Below are 20027 nucleotides of genomic sequence, written 5' to 3'. Positions count from 1 at the left end.
CTGTATATTTTTCCTGCACATTTCTATAAAAAATTGGTGGGTCCTCATATAAATTATACCTACCTAAGTGTAAGGAAAGAGTTTGTGAACCACTGCTGTATGGAGTGCCGTAGGGATCACGTATTTTCGTACTGTAGGCTAACCCAGAAGTTAGCGGGACACTGGTTCCCTCGCCAAAAAGCACATTCATTTTCCCCATTGACTTTTTATTTTGACACTTACACATTTTGTCCAACAAGTTAATATTCACAGATGAACACAACAATGAATTTTAAAGTCAAAATGTGGCTTTTTATATTATTAGTAAACACATTTACACTTCAAAATTCATTACATTTGTTTCATCTGTGAAGATTAACTTATTGGACGACAACTTGTAAGAGTCTTTAACTTTTGTTGAACACAGAGCTTATTTTTTGCGACAATCCAAAAGTCTGTGGGAAAAATGAATGGTCTTTTTAGCGAGGCAACCAGTGTCCACTTCCAGTTTGGCCTACAAAAATACATCATCCTTGTGGCACTCAATTGTGCCCGCACACACTATTGTCTCAAAACAAAGAGCCATTTTTTTTGGAAATCAATTCCCAGCTGTACATATCCACAGCAATTGCTCATTATTTATTTGATTATTTACATGCTTATAAATTCAGCCTTGATGGCACAATGGATGTGGATGCATTTTAGTCAATATCTTGGCATGTTGCCATGGTAACACGGTCACGTGAAACTCTTAGCTTTTCACCACGGAGATGTCATCACACTCAAACCTTCATGTTGTAATATTGAATTATTTGCACAATACATTGTTTCATATCTTGTCTGTCTTTTGTACAAGTGAACACTGCTACAGTTACAGGACCAACTCAAGATGTTGTAGAGAAATTTAATCTCTGTGCTTTGTTCTGTGGGAACCTCATGTGCAGCTAAGCATGATGGGTGTCATATTATGAAGTCCAGGAACGTTCTGGGTTTTGTAGCTGCATCACTAATGTAGCATTTGTCACACATGTTCCTATCTTATGAGACAGGAAAATCTCTATCTAAATTAACAGTCTCCGTCACCAACCCACCTTCACTGAATATATAAAAAAAATATGAATGCAATCAAAGTGAATGTTGACTGAAGGTGTTAGTCAAAAACATTTAGCTTTTTGTGTTACACAGACATAAGAGAAGAAAAATTCAAATGTGATTTTAACAATCTGACAGGGAGTAAAATATGTAAGATTTTTAATTTTGTGTGCGCTGTCCCTTTAACCTGAGCTCATCTGGGACATAAGAGTTGGAAAAAAATCCCACATGATTTGTCACAAATTCTGCTTAATCTAATAATCCATTCCAGTATGTTAGATTTAGGGACCCATCTATCATGCTTGATGTCAGTGTCTTTTGTCATTTCTTTGCATCTTTTTCTATAGTATCTTTATGAAGTCAATATTCCTTATCACTTAATTATGGAAAAATATATTTTGTGAATAATGGATTGAATGAAACAAAATGATGCTTCAAAACATTTATTTGTCACTAGATAATACAATAAAACAGAATTTTACAAAGACACAGGTACTGTATATGCTCAGTCACACAACAAAGAGAATTGGTGCTTTTAAAGAGGCAGTGCAAGTGGAGAGGGCATAGAGAAGGAAACGACCCAAAAAACAAATGCAAAAAAATTGTAGTAAGACAAATCACATTCCTATTTGTACAATAATTAAAAATGACATAATATTACAAATAATAGACTATAGACTACAGTAGCTAAAACTTTGGGAATGCTTCAGTATGTGTATCATTAAGGCCATTGGTTACGTGTGCTATATTTACAAATACAGATATAATATTTATATAGTAACTGGGTCTTCAACTGTGAATCTGATCTATGTCTTCATCTGCCTTATGTAACTAAGCCTGGCTGCCAGAAAGACATGAAGTGGATTACGCAGCAGACTGGACTGGCAGACAGGCTTACTGTAGATACAAATGACAGAGCTGTTACATAAAAGTAATAAACAGATTGAAAATTTAAACCATCCTTTCAAAACATATACCAGTGTCACTGCACTCAATAAAGTTGACATTGTAACATCTAATGCAGCCACTTCACTCTCTGTGCCATTGAATTCAGCTATAACAATGTAATGCGTTGAGCCTTTTATTATAATCGACATATCACTGAAATGAGAACAAGCCATTAATCCAGTGTGCATTATGTGAGGGGTTCAAAATGTGAAGTGCTCAGCTCTAAAATGCACTCCAGATTAAATAATGCATGTTTAGGTGTGTTAGATCTAGCAAAATTTCTTCACCCGTTTATGTTTGAACTCGACAACTACTCTGCAAAAAGAACCCCCATATAATAACTCGCAACACACATATGAGAGATTTCATTTCACATGTATGTTCTACCAACCCGATCTCACGAGAATTCGTTTGTGTTTTACGAAGTGGCTTATTTGGATGAATTCATACTAAGTGAAAAGCACAAAAACAATTTTTTTTTATAAATAATACAGTAATAAAACCCCACCCCTTAACCCAACATCACAGGGGCGAAAGCAGATCTTACAAAAACATACAGATTTTATAATGCGAATACATATGAATTAGCCACCTCGTAAAATACGTACAAGTTCCCTTGAGATTGTGCTGGTAGTACTGTTTCCATGTCTTATATGAATTTGCAGGTCAGAGTTCATCAAACTTAATTTTTTATTGTATGCAAAAAATGAAAGAATAAAACGCAAAAGTCTAGTGTGACTGCATGCACACCGCCAGCGACTATAGCAAATGCAGAGCGTTCGCATTCATTTCAATGAAACCTTGGTGATTTCTGGCGCTATGAGCGACAACGACCGTTTGTGACCGGAATTGGGCATGTCCAACTACGTAACAAAGTTGAGAACAGTTCTTTATGCAAAAATAATTTTATGCAAACAACGAGCGACTTTCAGGAGTGACAACCAATGAGAGTGAAGCAGTGGAGTTCATGTTATCCGTCTTTCATCATTTACTGAGAGGACAATTAACTCTTTCACCGCCAGCGTTTTTTTTTCACCAAAGTTTAATGCCTTCCAAAAAATGTTCTTCTTTAAATATATAAACATACAATATACCTAATGAAAGAACAGACCATCTGCTTTCAAACAAAAAAAAGTTTCAACCTACCTTCAGTGGTTCTTTTGTAATCAGCTTTTGAATATGGGTAGGTTTCTGCAAAAACACCATATTTTGAGCAAAAAGCAGAGATAATTCCATTTTTGTGACGGACTTTTCATAGAGATCCCATTCAGAGCGATCTTTAATACAGACACGGACATGCAGCCGCTTGCCATAGGGCAATACTTCCGGGTTTAAAAAGTTGTGGAAGGGCACCACCTGGTGGATAATAGCGGTATTGCGGAAAGACGGAAAATCTCGTCATTGGCGGGGAAGCGTTTTCTCTTCATTGACGAGATATCTCGTCAATGGCGGTGAAAGAGTTAAGGGCCGGTAACACTAGACTTTTTGTTCCATTGACTTCCATTCATACACATACAAATGCATCAGACTTGAAAAGCTAGTGCAACAATATTTCGCAGTTCACTGCGTACCAAAGTTCAAGTCTGGTGAACTCTGACCTGCAAATTCGTATCACATGGAGATATGTGACCAGCAGAAAACCATTATATGGAATATCATGGAGTGACCTTTCTTTCTACTGAAAAGCACAAATGGATGAAACCAAAGATCTATATTGACTAACTGCTTCCCACCCATATACGCAGCAATGTCCGACAAATATTTGCATACTCAAAGTCTAGTGTGACCACGCCTTTTGTTAGTAGGACAACCAGAATTAGAAACCCCTTAGACTCCATCCAATATTTAATATAAAGTGAAACAAAAAAATAATAATAACATAAAACAACCAAAACACACTATATTTAACTGTAAAACATAATAAATATTTGGTACATCCTGAAACCACAAACACAATCTTGGCTTCCCTGGTAATACTCAAGTCTGGATGGATCTGATCAAAACAATATGTCCATCCAAACCAATACAGCACCACTAATACATCTAAAGAGATGAGAAAGCAATATATAATAAAGTGTTTTAATAATAGTTACATTCTTGATATCAAAGCAGGTTCAGTAAGGCAGTGTGTTTGTGCAGAAGTAACAGGAAGCAGAATGACTCAACATGTTTCTGAATGTGTGTATACAGAAGCTATTACAGTGAATAAAGACGGAGATACTGTAATTCTCTCGGGATAAATAATCTGGGTCAATCTGTGAGGGAGGGACGATTGAGGCGAGTGAGGGAGATTACAGAGGCTTGTGAATATCCTACAGTTGCTTTTTTGTCTGACATATTTTCAAATATTTACTCTCCTGCCAGCTTGCAATGTAGTGCCACATGTATGAGCACCACATCATACTAAATAAACAATATTGTGCTTGTGATAAAAAAAAAAACTTCTGTGTTTGTATGTTAATATACATCTCTGTGGTTTGGTTAATCTAAGGGTTGTCAACAGGCTAAGGTTAACTCTAACTGAACGTCTAGATGTGTGTTTGTAAGATCTAATATGTTAGACTGTTTAACCTGCATTAAAACAGCTGGCAAGTTATTCTGTCTTCACTATGGAGTTTACACTATGTCCTAAACCCAATGTGTCCTACTTCTGCCCATCATGAAACCTTACTGGTGCAAAATCTTGCTCCATTAACTATACATTAAAACATATACTGTAAGCTGTACATTAAATGTATTCTGATTGGCTGTTTCACATCACACAGTTTCGCATTCATAGAGACAGAGAGGCTTTATCTTGTTGAGACCCAGTTATGCTGAAGTGTCCCTGTACTGTAAGTGACGTGTGTGGGAAAATAAGGACAGTTTATTGTTCGGGAATGACTGTCACATGATATGTTGAAATAAGGATTAGGGAGAAGAATGCTTAAGTAAGGGCTTCATTAAATTTGTGTTTGTAAAGGCAAGGCCAGGTATGTCAGTGGATGACAGCGAAACACATTTACTCAGGAGCAGGTCATATTATGCTTACAAGCACATTATAAGCAGAAATAATTGGACAGTCATTACAAGAATGGTTTACAGTTTCCTTTAAACAAAAATGTAAAAGCTAGTGTAAAAAATAAATAAACATACAGGTATACCGTATATAAATAAATATTTATAACATTAAGTGTGTGAGAGCCAGATGCTACCAAATTACAACTGTGTATGTGTGTGGTAAATGTGAAAGTGGTAACGTTGCAGTATAATCATGTGATCAATGGACGCTGCTAGACAGATACATGTCTATGTGGGATACAATGGGGGAAGGGGTATAGATTTAAGTGGATCCACATGATTCCTTAACAGCATTTGCTCAGACAAGTTTTAATGTCCAACCTGTGATTGTCATCATTTCTCATAAGAGGAAGGCTGGTATCTTTCAACACTGTAGAAAAGATCATTTAAAGGGTAGATTGTGTCTTTCATTATAGACTGATCTACACTACCAGTCAAAAATGTGAAAATAACTATTAGTTCATTATTTCTATTAGCCACGCCCACTTATTTACATACTGGCTCTGGGGTATACACTTAATATAAAACCGTAATACCACTCAACTCTATTTTAGGTATTTAAACAACATAGGAAAGCTTCAAACAATTGCTAGATAGACATAAGTTATCTGTCTACGAAACTCATTTTAAATATTAAAGCAAATGTCTTTACATAAAAAATTGCATGAGGAGCATAAATTAATTAATTAAATTTTGTCTGGTAGTGTACGACCCCACTGATCATATTTTTGTGGAATTACTTTAAAAAAAAAAAATAAGACCAAACATTGTTGTTTAAAGGTGCAGTGTGTAAATTTAGTGGCATCTAGTGGTAACCAAAGGCTCAGTTCACTGGTCACCCCTCGCATTTTAAACGCATAAAGAAGCTACAGTAGCCGCCACCAGACAAACATGTTATCGTTGGAGAAAACTTTGTAAAAAAGTTTGTCCGTTAAGGGCTTCTGTAGAAACATGGCGACACAAAATGGCGACTTCCATGTAAGGGGACCCTCTGTGTATGTAGATGAAAATGTCTCATCGTAAGTTAATAAAAACATAACGGTTCATTATGAAAGGTCTTTATACACCACTGATAATATAGTTTTGTATATTATATTGCATTTCTGTCAAGAGATCCTTCTAAAAATTACACACTGCACCTTTAAAAGATAAATGGCAGTCTGTCATAAAGATTTCAGCTTTTACTGAGCAGCAATGTAGATCATTGAGCTCCATCTGGCTCCATGTAAACACCATAAAACACATTGGAGATACTGAATCTGTTTGGGCCACTGAATCATGGTGCACTTCACATACTCTCATATATAATTTACATACAAGCCATTGTAGCAGCTAAACACAGTAGATGTGCAATGTATATTACGTAAGAATGAAGAAAGGAACATAGTAAAGTGGCTCTCAAATATGATAAAATTGTTGAAAAAGGAAGTTGAGTTCACCCAAAACAATGACTTGGTGTCTTTAAGCCATGTTGTTGATAAACAGTTTGGTTTATTTAGATGTTGATGATAGCAGTAAATGAAAGACAAACAAAAGACAAAGCAAAGCAGGAGTGGTACAGTAAACAGGCATGCAGGTGTAGTGTAAACACACCTCAGTGTTGTTAGATCATCTGCTGGAGGAGGGGGTTTCTGGTGTAAGGGTGTTGTGTGTTTGTCCTTCAGGTTGAATGTTTTGGACCGTCTCCACCAGACTGCCGCTGGGGAGAACAACATATCGCGCTGATACGTCCTGTCCCTGCTGCTCTCGTAAACCCTCTTTACTGTGCCAAATGCCATATCCAAAATACACCAGAAGACCTGGGGTAGAGCAAGACAACAAATTTGATCACGTGACCACAAAATTTTCCAATATGACAGTGGTCTAATGGGCGTACACACCAAATGGAAATTCAACGATTTGCGCAAGTAAATTACATTCAAAGTCAATGCAATGCGAATGATGCGAATTGGGCGGCGCGATTGCCACGAAAACAAGCACTATTCACCTCAAGCTCGTATTCGCACAAGTTGAAAATATTCAAGTCAAGCAAAAAATTCAAGTTAAATGAAAAGTTAAATCCTGCGAATAATCTGCAGCAAGGAACGCTTCATGTTTGGTGTGTACCCAGCATTAGACTTTACAGAGTCTGTGAACTTTGCCAAATGAATAGGCATTTGTTACCCATTATTAATCTGATAACTAATAAACAGAAAGTGATAATCAGATTGATTGGGTCTGATATTGCGCAAGTAGTATTTGGCTAGTCATGTGATATTAACATGGATACCATTATTAAGAGGGTGACCCAGACAATGTGATTAGTGATTAGTTCTCATCCTGTGTGGGTGAGTAGGGGAGAGCAGGAGCAAAAGTACAATTTTTCAGAAAATTTTTAAAAGATAATATTTTAGACAAAGATATATTGTTGCTGTGGTCAGTAACTCACAAGTGTGGTCTATTAATACCAGTTGGAATTTTGAACAAATGTAAAACAACTTCAGTATAATTTCACTTTGAACATAAGTAGCGCATTGTTACATTTTTGTGTTACACTTGTTTTTAGTAAATATACATGACTATGATCTTGTTAATATGTAACGGCAAACATATTTTGTCATTTATCTTTGTAAAAAATTATTAAATTACAGTTTCATTTTAAATTTCAGTTTCATCAAATGTTTTCAAAAGCAACCTGACAGTACAAACTTAAACTGTAAATGTTTCAACCGTTTGAACTTTGAAAACTAAAATTAAATTAGATCAAATTATAATACTATACATTTTCAACATAATGCAAAAGTAGTAGCAGCGGAACAAAAGTAACAAGTGGGTTTGATTTCTAAAGAGTACAAAACTGCTATAATATATACCTTAAATGTCTACTAAATGCACAAGTAAAGTCAAATAAAACAGTGATAAATGTGCATCTTTAACAGTTTAAATGATTTGTATCAAAGGAACTTAAGAAATTTATGTTTGGACTGATAAATATCCTAAAGGTGAGTCCATAGCTATACTGAGACGTTAAAGACAAGAGCTGACCTGTCTCTTTACAAGCTTGAAAATGCTGAAGCAGTCACTAAAACACCCGTACTAAAAACTGAAAGCTCAAATAGCCTATATCTCTGTACATTTTCAATGTATAATCGGTTTCCTTATTCAGACAAGATGGTGTATTAATTCATTCTTAACTGTGTTAAGTGCATAGCTTAAACCCAAAATTAACAAACCACATAAACCATGAGCTAGCTGCAAATAATTAAATGTAAAGATTTAAATGAATGGTTTACTCTAAAATGATTTAAATGTTTCTTCACCCTTATATTGCCCCACTTTCATCTTAAATATTAGTACACAAAGGGGCGGTTTCCTGGACTGGGCTTATACTAGTCCATGTACGAGCTGCCTTTTAAAAAACACCTTGTACTGACATATCTTAACATATATCAGTGGCATTGTTTAGTCTCAAAATACACAACTGTATTTTTTGTAAGGTTTGTTTGTAAAACTATTAACATGTCCCAATATAACTATAGTTAGTCCTGGGAATAATCTAAACCCTGTCCGGAAAACCACCCCATACTTTTTGTTCTTTTTTATGCTTGTCAGTCAGTGTAAATTTTTTTTTTACCACAGAAGAAAAAAATCAAACAGGTTTGGAACAACGTTTGCAGTAAATTATGACAAAATGCATATTTTTGGGCAAACTATCTTTTTAAGACAGCTATGGTCAAAGTCTCCAGTAGTTTTCTTTAACAAAATAACAGTTCAACAAGCTCTGCTGTAACTTATTTGCTCAGTTTATAGACTTATTGTTATACAGTAGTGTTGTAGTTACTGAATTAATATATTTAGTATTTACATTATATATTTTTATGTCATTTACAAAACTGAGGAGGAAGAGAGATAAAAAGTGATAGACTGATACCTGCTGCAACCCAAACGGTGAAGCGGATCCAGGTAAGTGGACTTAACTTCAACATGAGGAACACATTCAGAAGGATGCTGAAGCCAGGAATGATCGGCACCAGAGGAACCTAAATCAGACATTTACAGTATGTTTAATTTTTTTTTACGTATCTGCTAATCAGATTTTTAAACTTCAACTACAAAGATTTACAGTGCCTTGTTAAAGTATTCAGACCCCCTTTGCTTTTTAATTTTGTAATTTTGAAACCTGATACTTAAATTAAGGCAAAGGCTTGTGGGCCCATCGTAACTTATTATTTTCCGTAACTGCACATTGAAGTGGTAATAAATCTTTAATTATGCTCCAAATGACTTCAATAGTATGAACCACCTATCGCATAATATAGCATTGAATTAATACTTAAATATATAGGTTTATTAGAACTGACCAGAGGTGTAGTTTCCAAGTGGATTGAGAGAAAGAAAACAGACAGTAACTCACCTGAAAAGTCTTTAGATTGGGTTGTTGTTCATGGACACAGATGAGAGCCAGACTGAGCAGGAAGACCAGACTAAAGATGACCAGCAACAGGGTGAAGCTCCATACAGGCAGGTGCAACTGGTTATTTCCAAACACCAACACGGCACAAAGAGAGACACCGCTCACCATCAGTGCCAACACCGAAAACGCCACCACCTCTCCCGGCTCACAATCCCCCAGCAAGCGGCCCAGATACGGCTCCCAACGGGCGCTCAACATGCCAGCGGATCGTTTTTCCTTCACATTGTTCTGTCTCTCTACCAGCTGAAGCTTATCAGAGAAAGACTCATACTCCTTCATCCCCCCACCGTCCTGTGCAAAGGTCTGGGTCTCATTCGCTACAGGAGATGGATCCACCTGCTGCTCTGATGTTGTGGATGAAGCATCTGTTTTGATGCCACCTCCTCCTCCTGAGCTTCCGCTACGCTTATCCGGCTGGTAGCGGAGCACTATGATGCTAGCTGCTACAAAAGTGTAAGCCAGTAAAGTGCCGATCGAGAGGAACTGGACCAGTGCTTCAAGATCAAAGATGAGGGCAAGGAACGCCATCAGACTGCCAAATACAAGAATTGCAATGACAGGAACTTTGGTTACAGGGTTAACACGAGAGAAGACAGAGAAGAAGAGGCCGTCCTCCGCCATGGCATACACGATCCGCGGGAGAGAGAAGAGGTTGCTGAGCAACACGGTGTTCATGGCTAAATGAAAGACAAGACAAACAACAACAGTTATTAAGTTTTTAAATCCAAAATACATTTTTAAGACATCAATAAAAATACACATATTCATAATGCTTTACTCACCACAGATGGAGCCCACAGCCACAATAAACCCAGCCCAGCTATAACCTCGCCTAAAGAACGCATCTGAAAGTGCCGAGTTTGGGTCGAGTGTATGCCATGGGACCATCAGCGTAAGAACTGTAGATACCAGGATGTACGCTGTGGCTGCCAGGCCGAGTGAGATGGCCGTTGCTGCCGGTATAGCTCTCTGAGGATTGCTGGCCTCCTCGCTGGATGCTGCTATTACATCAAATCCAACAAAGGCATAGAAACACGTCGCCGTTCCCGCCATTATACCTGAGAGTCCAAAGGGGGCAAAGCCTCCCTCCTTAGCGCTCCAGTTGACTGGATCCGCCAGTATGAATCCAAACACCAATATAAAGGCAATGACTGCCATACTGATGGCAGAGAAGATGTGATTGAGCCAAGATGAGACGCGAACACCAAATGAAATAAAAATGGAAGCCACAAGAAGGATGGCAGCTGCTAAGAAGTCTGGGTAATGAGCAACGACAGGTACGTCCCAGCGCATCACATAAGTCTCTGTGAAATTTTGGATACGGTGATTGAAAATAGAGTCTAGGTAGCCGCTCCACGCACGGGCTACTGCAGCTCCACCAATCATGTACTCCAAAATTACATTCCAGCCAATGAGGAAGGCCCAGATTTCCCCAACAGAGACGTACGTAAACATGTAGGCGGAGCCTGTCTTTGGTACACGGGCACCAAATTCAGCATAGCACAGCGCAGCCATGAGAGACGCTATGCCTGCGATGAGGAAAGACACCACTACAGCGGGACCAGCGGTGTCTTTTGCAACAGTTCCTGTGAGAACATAAAGGCCTGATCCTACCATTCCACCTACACCAAGAAGTGCAAGGTCCACTGTGGAGAGACAACGCTTCAGTGATGTCGCCATTACATCGTCTTCCAGTGTCTTTAGCCTGTTCAGTTTGTGACAGAACCTCACCACCGGTGAGCAGCTGGAAACACATGACGCCATTTTGATGGAGAACAAGGGGTTGGTATGAGATGAAATACGCAAAGATCACACTTTGTCCATAATGTTCAGAGCTGAACAGGCACTAGAAACCAAGAAGAAAAAAACAGTTAAGAATCTGCAACACATAAGACAAAATTAAGGAAATTGGTTCCAAAATACCAAAATGAGCAATAATATGAAAATATGAGCCAAAATATGAGCAGTTCCATGCAAAAGTCAACTTTACCAGGACAAAATAAAGTTTGTACTAAAAGATTTTAACCATACTGATCAGATATTTAGTGGCTTAAAGGGATAATTCACACAAAAATTACAATCCTGTCATCATTTACTCACTTTTATATTGTAACAAATCTGTATACATTTCTTTGTTCTGACGAACGCCAATAAAGATATTTTAAGGAATGTTTATAACCAAACCGATCATGAACCCCCATTCACTTCTATAGTAAGAAAAAAGAATACTATGGAAGTGAATGGGGCTCATGATTGGTTTGGTTTCAAACATTCCTCAAAATATCTTCCTTGGTGGTCAATACCAGGTCTCTGTTTATGTTTTCTAATTTTTATCAAATTATTTTAAATACTTGGGTAAGAGAGTAAGAATTGTCAGATACATAATGCTGTTTCTTTCTCATAAATGAACACACAAAAATTAAAATAAATATAATTTGTTCTTTGAAGAGCCATCCCTTCTCCATTTCCTGAGTATTATTGCTTCTGGTTTGAGCATTTTAATTCACAGAATTACTACATATTACTAAGTATGTTGTCTTCCAAAAATGTGTGTCCTTATTTGTCACATCCATAACATAATAATTTCATTTATAAAATAAAAAACATGCCCTGCTAAAAACAAAAGAAACCATGACAGAAATTATATTGATTTTAATAGGATATTTATTGATTGTAAAGGAAACTAAAATGGTCTCTGTGGGTCTCTACTGGTATGTGTTGGGTTCTTATTGGTGGGGGCATTAAATCTTACTGGAATATGTCCCAAAACACACTACAAAAACGAATTTTGTAGTGGTTTAAATGGTAAAAGCTAATGGTCCCTAATGGTATTTTAATGAAAACCATTAGAATTTCTGTGATGGTTTCAATTGTTTATTCAGCAGGGGGAGTAGATATTTTTCTGATGTCTGGACTTATGTCTGATGTTTAGGGATATATATACACAGACTGTCCAATATTAGTAATAAATTCATTCTCTGAGAAATTTAATTTTCATTTTTGACTGAAAATGTCAAATCCAAAATGCTGGAATTGCTCGTCTATATATATTTCATAATATTCTGTTAAGTTACAGGTTAAGTGACTCTATAAGATCAGTTATTGTATTAACTGTTTTAGGATGCAAGTGTTGTTCAAAAAGCAGCTAAATGACAAAAATAAAGTACAAACCCTGACAACATATCAGCACATATAACATGGTATTGTGATGCAAAAGCCTATAAATATGAAATAAACAAGTTGAGAGGTGTTTAGTGCTTAACCAGGTCAATTCTATGAGGTAATATTACAGTGCTTAATATGCATATATGAACATTATGTAAAGGTGGTCTGGTTACAGCTGAACCCTTATAAAGTCTACAGAGATGATGATGCTGCAGATGACAGATGGTTATCCCTCACATCACATCCGCTGGCTGCATCTCCAGGGCACACGTTGAATGACGTCATATATTACATATTACTTGATATATCAAAATCAACATTTCTAACTAACTTTAATACCTGAAATTGATTTAAAATCTGGCAGATCGATGTTAATATCTTTCCGTATAACGATGCGTGATTAGGCTTATTTAATCCATCGATATGGATTTAAGGCTATATGGTAATATATTAAAGGGCTAGATAAACCTATATATAAAAGCCAGCGATCTTTTGTCGCCGCTGTAAGTTTAATTGATAAAACATTGTTGCAGCTGTCTGTTTACTGCTTTCCATCCTCATCTAACGCTATATAAAGCCACAAGGTGTTGTTGAAGCATCGCCACGAAGACAGGTGAGACACTGACCCGTTTTATATTAACCACAAATATAAGCATATCGCGCTTGTACACATATAAACACATACATCTTTAAATAGAAAGTGGTATTTACCTGTCATGCATTTAGTAATTCATTTGCGTGTCTCCGGCCGTGTGATAAAAGCGATGTTGTTAAAGCGTCATTGAACAGACCGGAGGGTGGAGGAGAACACGAGCTGTTTCCGCTCTTAAAGGTACAGCACCAATGTCAGACTCCTTAAAATTTCAACAGTCTTCCATATAAAACATCTATAGGTCTGTTTAACATGGGACTTGCTACTGATAGACTGCAAATATTTACAGTTAAAAAAAATCACAATGTACACATTGTAAAGCAGTTTATTAAAATAACATTATATTGAACAGTAGGCTATATTCCTGAAGGCATACAAACATTTTTGTGAAATTAAAATATAATCCATTATTTAATGAAAGTCTTCTCCTGTTTTCTCTTTGATTTTGTGCAATATTTAAAAACAACACTTTAAAAATCTGCAACAAGAAAGTATTGGGGGTTGAACGACATGAGTAGCCTAAATAACGAAAAAAACTTTTGGGCTGAACTAACCTTTGTTATGGTTAACATTAGTTAATGCATTAGCTAACATCAACAACAATTCTATGGAATTTATTAATCTTCATATTAATGTCAGTATGTACTAATACTTTTTCTAAATCAAAAGTTGTAACTATTTACATAACACAGTGAGTATTGGCAATACCCTACATGAACAAACATTAATTAATGCATACATTTTGCCTGTATATTGTTAGTTCAAGTTAGCTAATGCACTTACAGAAAAAATACAACCCTATTGTAAAGTGTTACCAATTCTATATTAAACTGCAACCACTTAAAAAATTAACACAGCAATGTTTATTTACACAACAACTGCAATTTTATCATTCACTATATCGATCTGCATAACCAGTCAGTCAAGATTAGTCATCCAGTGGGACAGCCCAAAATGTGGGCTTACCCACATGGTTCAAAAAATAATTATGGTAGAATAATTGCAGAACAATTATACTTGTTGAAAGTAGCAGTAACAAAGTAAGACTAACTTAAACAATGTTTAAAAAATGTAATTTCTTGTTTTACCCTGGTTGTGAATAAAAGTAAATATATATATACAACTGAGCTGAATTCTTTTTATTTAATAAAACCATATAAAACTACTTATGACTAAACAGAAGACAAAACCAAGAACAGTATTAACAATATTAACAGTATTATCCTCTGGTTCTTCTGATTCTTACCCATCCTCTCTGTCGCTGCAGATACGGTGTCCTGGTTGCTTTTGGTCACAGCATCTAAGAAAATAAATAAATATTAAAATGTTAACATTAAAAAAAAGGGTTATCATGTCAATCAGCATGTCAAAGTCAACCATGATCAAGTATAGTCTAGTAATATTAAAAGGAATATTTTTCTTCTAACTTTAATCTTTAGTCCCAATTTATTCGATGATTCACTCAACTGAAATACTTATAATTTTAGTCCTAGTTTTCAGGTGCTTATAAGTATGAGCTATTGTGGTGATATTTCATTGCAAGATAACAGTTGTGTAACGTATTTGATAAATGTACTTAGTTACAGACACTTTATCCAGCAGAACTTACGTAAGTAAATTGCATAGTTTTGCATATTTGTGGCCTAAACCACCAGCAGCACTGCATGCAGTCATATACACTTATCGATATTTGGCTATGGCTTCACAAATCTATCTAAAGTAGAGAAAACAGACAAAGCGCCATGAATGTGATGCATAAAGATTAAGGGGGATGTATGCATTTTTAAATTCTTATAGTCTTGACTAATAATGCAATGTATTTATTACAAACACTCCAGTTCACATCTACAGATTCAGTGTTAGTCCCATGTGTTTTGTTATACATGTCAATAAAACCATTGTAGTAAATACTAAGTTTTATTGAAATCAGATACTGTAAAAGTAATTTGTTCCCAGTGCAACTGCTCTGAAGTAACAGATTAAGGTTATTTAAATCTTTCATCTAATTTTAAAAAAACATACTGTTTAACAGCAGCTTTAAAAGGCATAATTTGGGGTTATCATGAAGTTCTCTGTAAGAGGAGAGTGTTAAAGTAGTGTCCATATGGCAATAATATACAGCTATAAAAACATTGTTAGTTAACTTTTTGTGTTTCACAGAGACAATGAAAGGGTTTTTATAAACGTGCTGACAGCCCCCCCCCCATTATTTTGCTTAGGGCCCAAGAAGTCTAGGACTGGCTCTTACAATGAATAATTTTTCAAGTCTAACCATGAGATTATAACTAAAACCAAAATATTTTTTGTTCTCCATGTAGATCATAAATCACTGAAATTTCAGAGAAATGTAAATGTTATTGTGTTTTATCCAGATAAAGCTCAGCTCCTGTTTATTTGTAGTGCATTGGACTTAATGGCTGCGGTGTTGATGCATGAGTGGCTAGTGCACAATTTATGTATTTATTATATCTATGGTGATTGGTGACATCGGTGGTGGCGGGTGATCCGCCAAAACTGACCACTTCAAAAGGATTTAAAATGAATGATTTCAAAGGGAACACTTAACCCCTAATGTACACCTCGCTCTCATCATTCTTTGTGTGGTAATGGCGCCTCCACATGGGCACAAAACGATTATGCAGTTATTATTTTGGTCCCCGTTCACCCTTCATTCCTCTGAAGCTTTTATTCTAGAGATTAAACCCATTTAACGAGACTATAGGGATAATAAGAGTGAGCCCTTAAAAATAAAATGCAGGTACCGTTTATGTTGTATAGTTTCTTTCTAAAGCCGCTCTAGGCAAGCCTTCAATCTTAGCATTAAATGCATGGAAGGAGACCAAAGGCCATTTTGTCAATGGATGAGAGGCCTAAGTTAGCTAAATATAGAGCTTTTGTGAAAAATAGCTAATAAATTGGCAGCCTGTTTGCCAATCTTCAAAATATTTACACTAAATAATAGCCTACTTGGGGAACTGTATATGTAGGTTTTATAGTCATTGGAATCAAAGTGTTATTTTAATTGGTGAAACATAAATCCAAAAAAAGAAAATATTAATATTTTATTTCCTTTAGACAATATACAATATCAAATAATATTACACAACATCTATGAATAAATAGTAATACTGGTGGTAATGCTGTAAATGACTCTTGCGACATTCCCTACTCTGCACCGTCTCTTATAAAATTTGAATCACAGTAACACCTGAATACAGTTCACAGCAAAATATTGTTTAGTGTAAAACAAGTTTAAGATTAGCCGACAAGGTGTTGATTCTTTAAATATTGAGCTACTTTCCTCACAAAGCGGTTTATTTAGCATATTGAAGCCTCTCCTCTATTGACATCCATTTCCTTCACTGGGTACTGCATCATTACATTAATTGCAAGAGAAAGGCGTATTTTGATGATTGTTAACAATCACTGTGTGCATCTAGACAACAACAGTATCTTCTATTATGTTCTATTGTAACTTCTTCCACATTCTTTTGCAATGCATTCAAATGAATGTACTTTCTCGCCCAAAAAAAGTACATACTTTTAGTGCATAGTATAATTAGGTGAATTGGGATGCAGCATGTGTGTTATGAAATGGCAACATCCAGTTCATGTGCTTCCAGGGCTTCATGTATCTGTGGAACTGCCATTGAGATCAAGAGGAAAGTTAATGCTATATCTCTCCAGAAGAAAAGTGCATAAGTATGCAAATTGGGATGCACTTATAATCTTTATGCCATTATTTGATTGTACTCAAATTCAAATAATCATTACATTAAATTACCTATATAGTTACATTAGACTAGTAAAATACAACATTTTCTGATAACATTGGATTAAGTGAACACTTTAAAACATATAATTTAATAGCAAAATATGCCACATTTTTTTTAATAAAAAAAATAAATAAACAACAAATTACAAACATAGAATGTGAATGTAAAAACTACAAAAGGATCAGTATTGTAATAACGATATTTACTTTAATTATATTTATTCTGAAAAATCTCAGAAGAACTGTTGTCATTATATAGTGAAAAGGTTCATTAATCACATGAAACAATTTCCACTGGGTGGCGCTATGAAGTTGTCTTTGAGAAAGACAGGTGTAACTCTATTGAAGTGAAGATCTTACACACAGCAGGTGGCAGCAGTGTGCAGTGTTTTGTAATGGCTGTGGTTCAGAAAACTTTCTTCCCTAGTAACAAATGATATTACAACCCTATCTTAAATGAAACTTTGCATGATTGGTTGTTTTTACGAGAATGTTTTAGGGGATTTCTCAGACTGAGTAAATAAGCACAAAATAAAAACACTGTTGTTACGCGATGTACTAAATTAATATTAAATAAAAATAACAAGATGATTCATGACAGTTAAACATGCATTCTGATAGTGAGAAGTCAAACTTGCATTAACTTTAATTAATTTACAATGACTAGATTTCTCTGGTTAAATAATTGTGGGTAGTTTATGTTGCAGTCAGTTCTCTCGGTTCCTTTCAAGCCCCAGTGACAATTCCTGTTTTTTAAAGGAACTAAAGATATCTGTGGATTTATTAAAGGGAAACAAGGAACAACATCCAGAGATGTAACAATATATCAGCATCAGTTAGATTTTTTTCACCCAGGTTACTACAGTTTAAATCTAAATCTGCTTTATTTACTTTTACTTCAGTGCGTTAGTCTTGTGATCCTTGGGCTTTGTAAACCACTATTTTTAAGATGTGTTGGATCCTGAAATACTTTCACTACTCTAAAACTATCTGATCTAACTCCACTCTCTCTATAACTCTGTAGATCCATGACGCATTTTATCCAAAAAGCTTTGAACAACATTGACCAGTTTTGCTTAAAGCCTTGTCACCTGATTAGATATTTATTCAGGCCTTTTATGATTTTAACGTGAAACAGGTCTATCAAGTTTGAGCAGATAAATATAAATACTTATAAAGAGAAAGTTAAACAGATGCAGTGTTCAGTATTTAATGGGATTGTTCTGAACAAAAATCGATTTAGTTCTGTGATGTCCCATTGCATACAGTGGCGGCCGGTGCAAAATATGTGTTCGGGGTGTCAGGTGTGTGGCTCGTCATGTCAAAATATGCATTCGGTGCATCATGGGACCTCTGTGCATTGCGTGTCATGTCAAAATACGTGCCTGCTGCATACGCGTCGAAAGGGTTCATGATAAAAGAGACGCTCACAACTCACAAGACACTTACTAAACTCTGATTACACATGAGAATAAGCCAGTATCTAGCAAACCCAAGTGTCTCTTTTTCATAAACCCTTACAAAGCATCTTCAAAGCACATAGGTTCACATGACACATGGAACACATATAGTATTTTGACATGATGATCCAAACACATAACATTTTTCTCGAGTTTCTTATTATCCCTCCTCGGAAAAGAAGTCACGACCAATCATAAGAATTCTGTAAAGCAGCTTATCTTTGCATTATTTCCATATTTCAGGCCTCTGTGGGCCTAAGGCCTCTGGCAGCTATTCAGCCTTGATTACAGTATTTTTTTTATTTGGATAAAGGATTTCTTTAGAAAGGAATATGCTATTACAGAACAGCTTACTTTGTGTTTAAATAATGTAAAAATTAATGTCTGAGTATATAAAGTCTATAATGTGTGTTGACTTCAATACAAACACACCCTTTAAAAACAGTAGATCTCAGATAAACAGTAAACAGAGAGCGGTTACAGTGTGCAGTATTCAAGGGCTGGGGTAAGAGCTCACCATAAGAACTTTTTATTCTGGCAACACATGACGTCATAATATAGCTGCTTCAGTGAATTCTTATGATTGGTCAGTTTTGTGTGATAAGATTTAAGGGGATTTCTCAGACCTGACATAACAAAAAAATGTTTTGTGCTTTTGTAATATGAGATGCTTTCACCTTGCTGGGTTGATGATATTACCTTTTAAAAGGCAGAACTTTGTTTTGCATTGGTTAAAGTAAAGCTTGCTGTACTGGTTTTATTGTTTAATGTCTTTCTTATGGATTTTGTAAGGTGTCCTTGAGTGCCATGAAAGGCGCCTTTAAATAAAATTTATTATTATTTTTATTATTATGAATAATTAAAAAACAAAAGAAAACACTATACATAATAAGAAACATACATTCAAAACATAGTATAATAAAAATAAACAAAATATTTTTTTGTGTGGCCTTGGCTATCACATGTGTGCAACTGTCCAACAAAGAATTAATAGAGGTCAAAATAAGCCAGGATAAAATTCTTACTGCAAGCAATTTGTAGGCAACTACTTAACAATTATGCAGGACAGTGCTGGGAGGGAGATGAAACTGAGGAGCTGTCAATGGTAGATAGTAAAATCATCAATCCACAGGAAATACAATCCTCAACTGACTGTCATGAGACAGTGTGGAATATAAATACATCATGGACAATTACACACTCATATTTTCCTCATAGATGTTGATTGAAACAATCATCAATATGGCTAACAACTTTTACCAGGTAAAGACTGGCAAAGATCAGAAACGTATTTTACATTCCTTATTCCTTTTACATGACAACAGCAGGTTTATTAAAAAGGCTGTTTGTTTAAAGTGCACCTATTTCATTGCTAAAAAACAACGTTATTTTGTGTATTTGGTACAATACAATATGTTTGCGTGGTTTATGGTTAAAAAAACA

At 35.7% G+C, this 20027-nt stretch overlaps 1 protein-coding gene across 2 annotated transcripts; it reads right to left on the bottom strand.

Moving 5' to 3' along the window:
- Window positions 1-1498: 1498 nt before the first annotated feature.
- Window positions 1499-13511, bottom strand: slc7a4 (solute carrier family 7 member 4). 2 transcript variants are annotated; one of them, XM_065247466.2, is made up of 6 exons: window positions 13409-13511; window positions 10315-11378; window positions 9473-10209; window positions 8990-9098; window positions 6673-6878; window positions 1499-1968 (listed from the first exon to the last, which is right to left on the bottom strand). In XM_065247466.2, the coding sequence occupies exons 2-5, from the start codon at window positions 11294-11296 to the stop codon at window positions 6688-6690; spliced, it is 2019 nt and encodes a 672-aa protein (XP_065103538.1). In that variant the 5' UTR covers window positions 11297-11378; window positions 13409-13511; the 3' UTR covers window positions 1499-1968; window positions 6673-6687. The 2 variants fall into 2 exon arrangements, with proteins under 2 accessions (XP_065103538.1, XP_065103536.1); XM_065247464.2 differs by having other exon boundaries at window positions 1499-6878.
- Between the last annotated feature and the right edge of the window lie 6516 nt (window positions 13512-20027).

The sequence above is a fragment of the Paramisgurnus dabryanus genome, chromosome 11 (assembly GCF_030506205.2).
Source record: "Paramisgurnus dabryanus chromosome 11, PD_genome_1.1, whole genome shotgun sequence".
Lineage (NCBI taxonomy): Eukaryota > Metazoa > Chordata > Actinopteri > Cypriniformes > Cobitidae > Paramisgurnus > Paramisgurnus dabryanus.
This window is presented reverse-complemented; position numbering and strand designations above follow the sequence as displayed.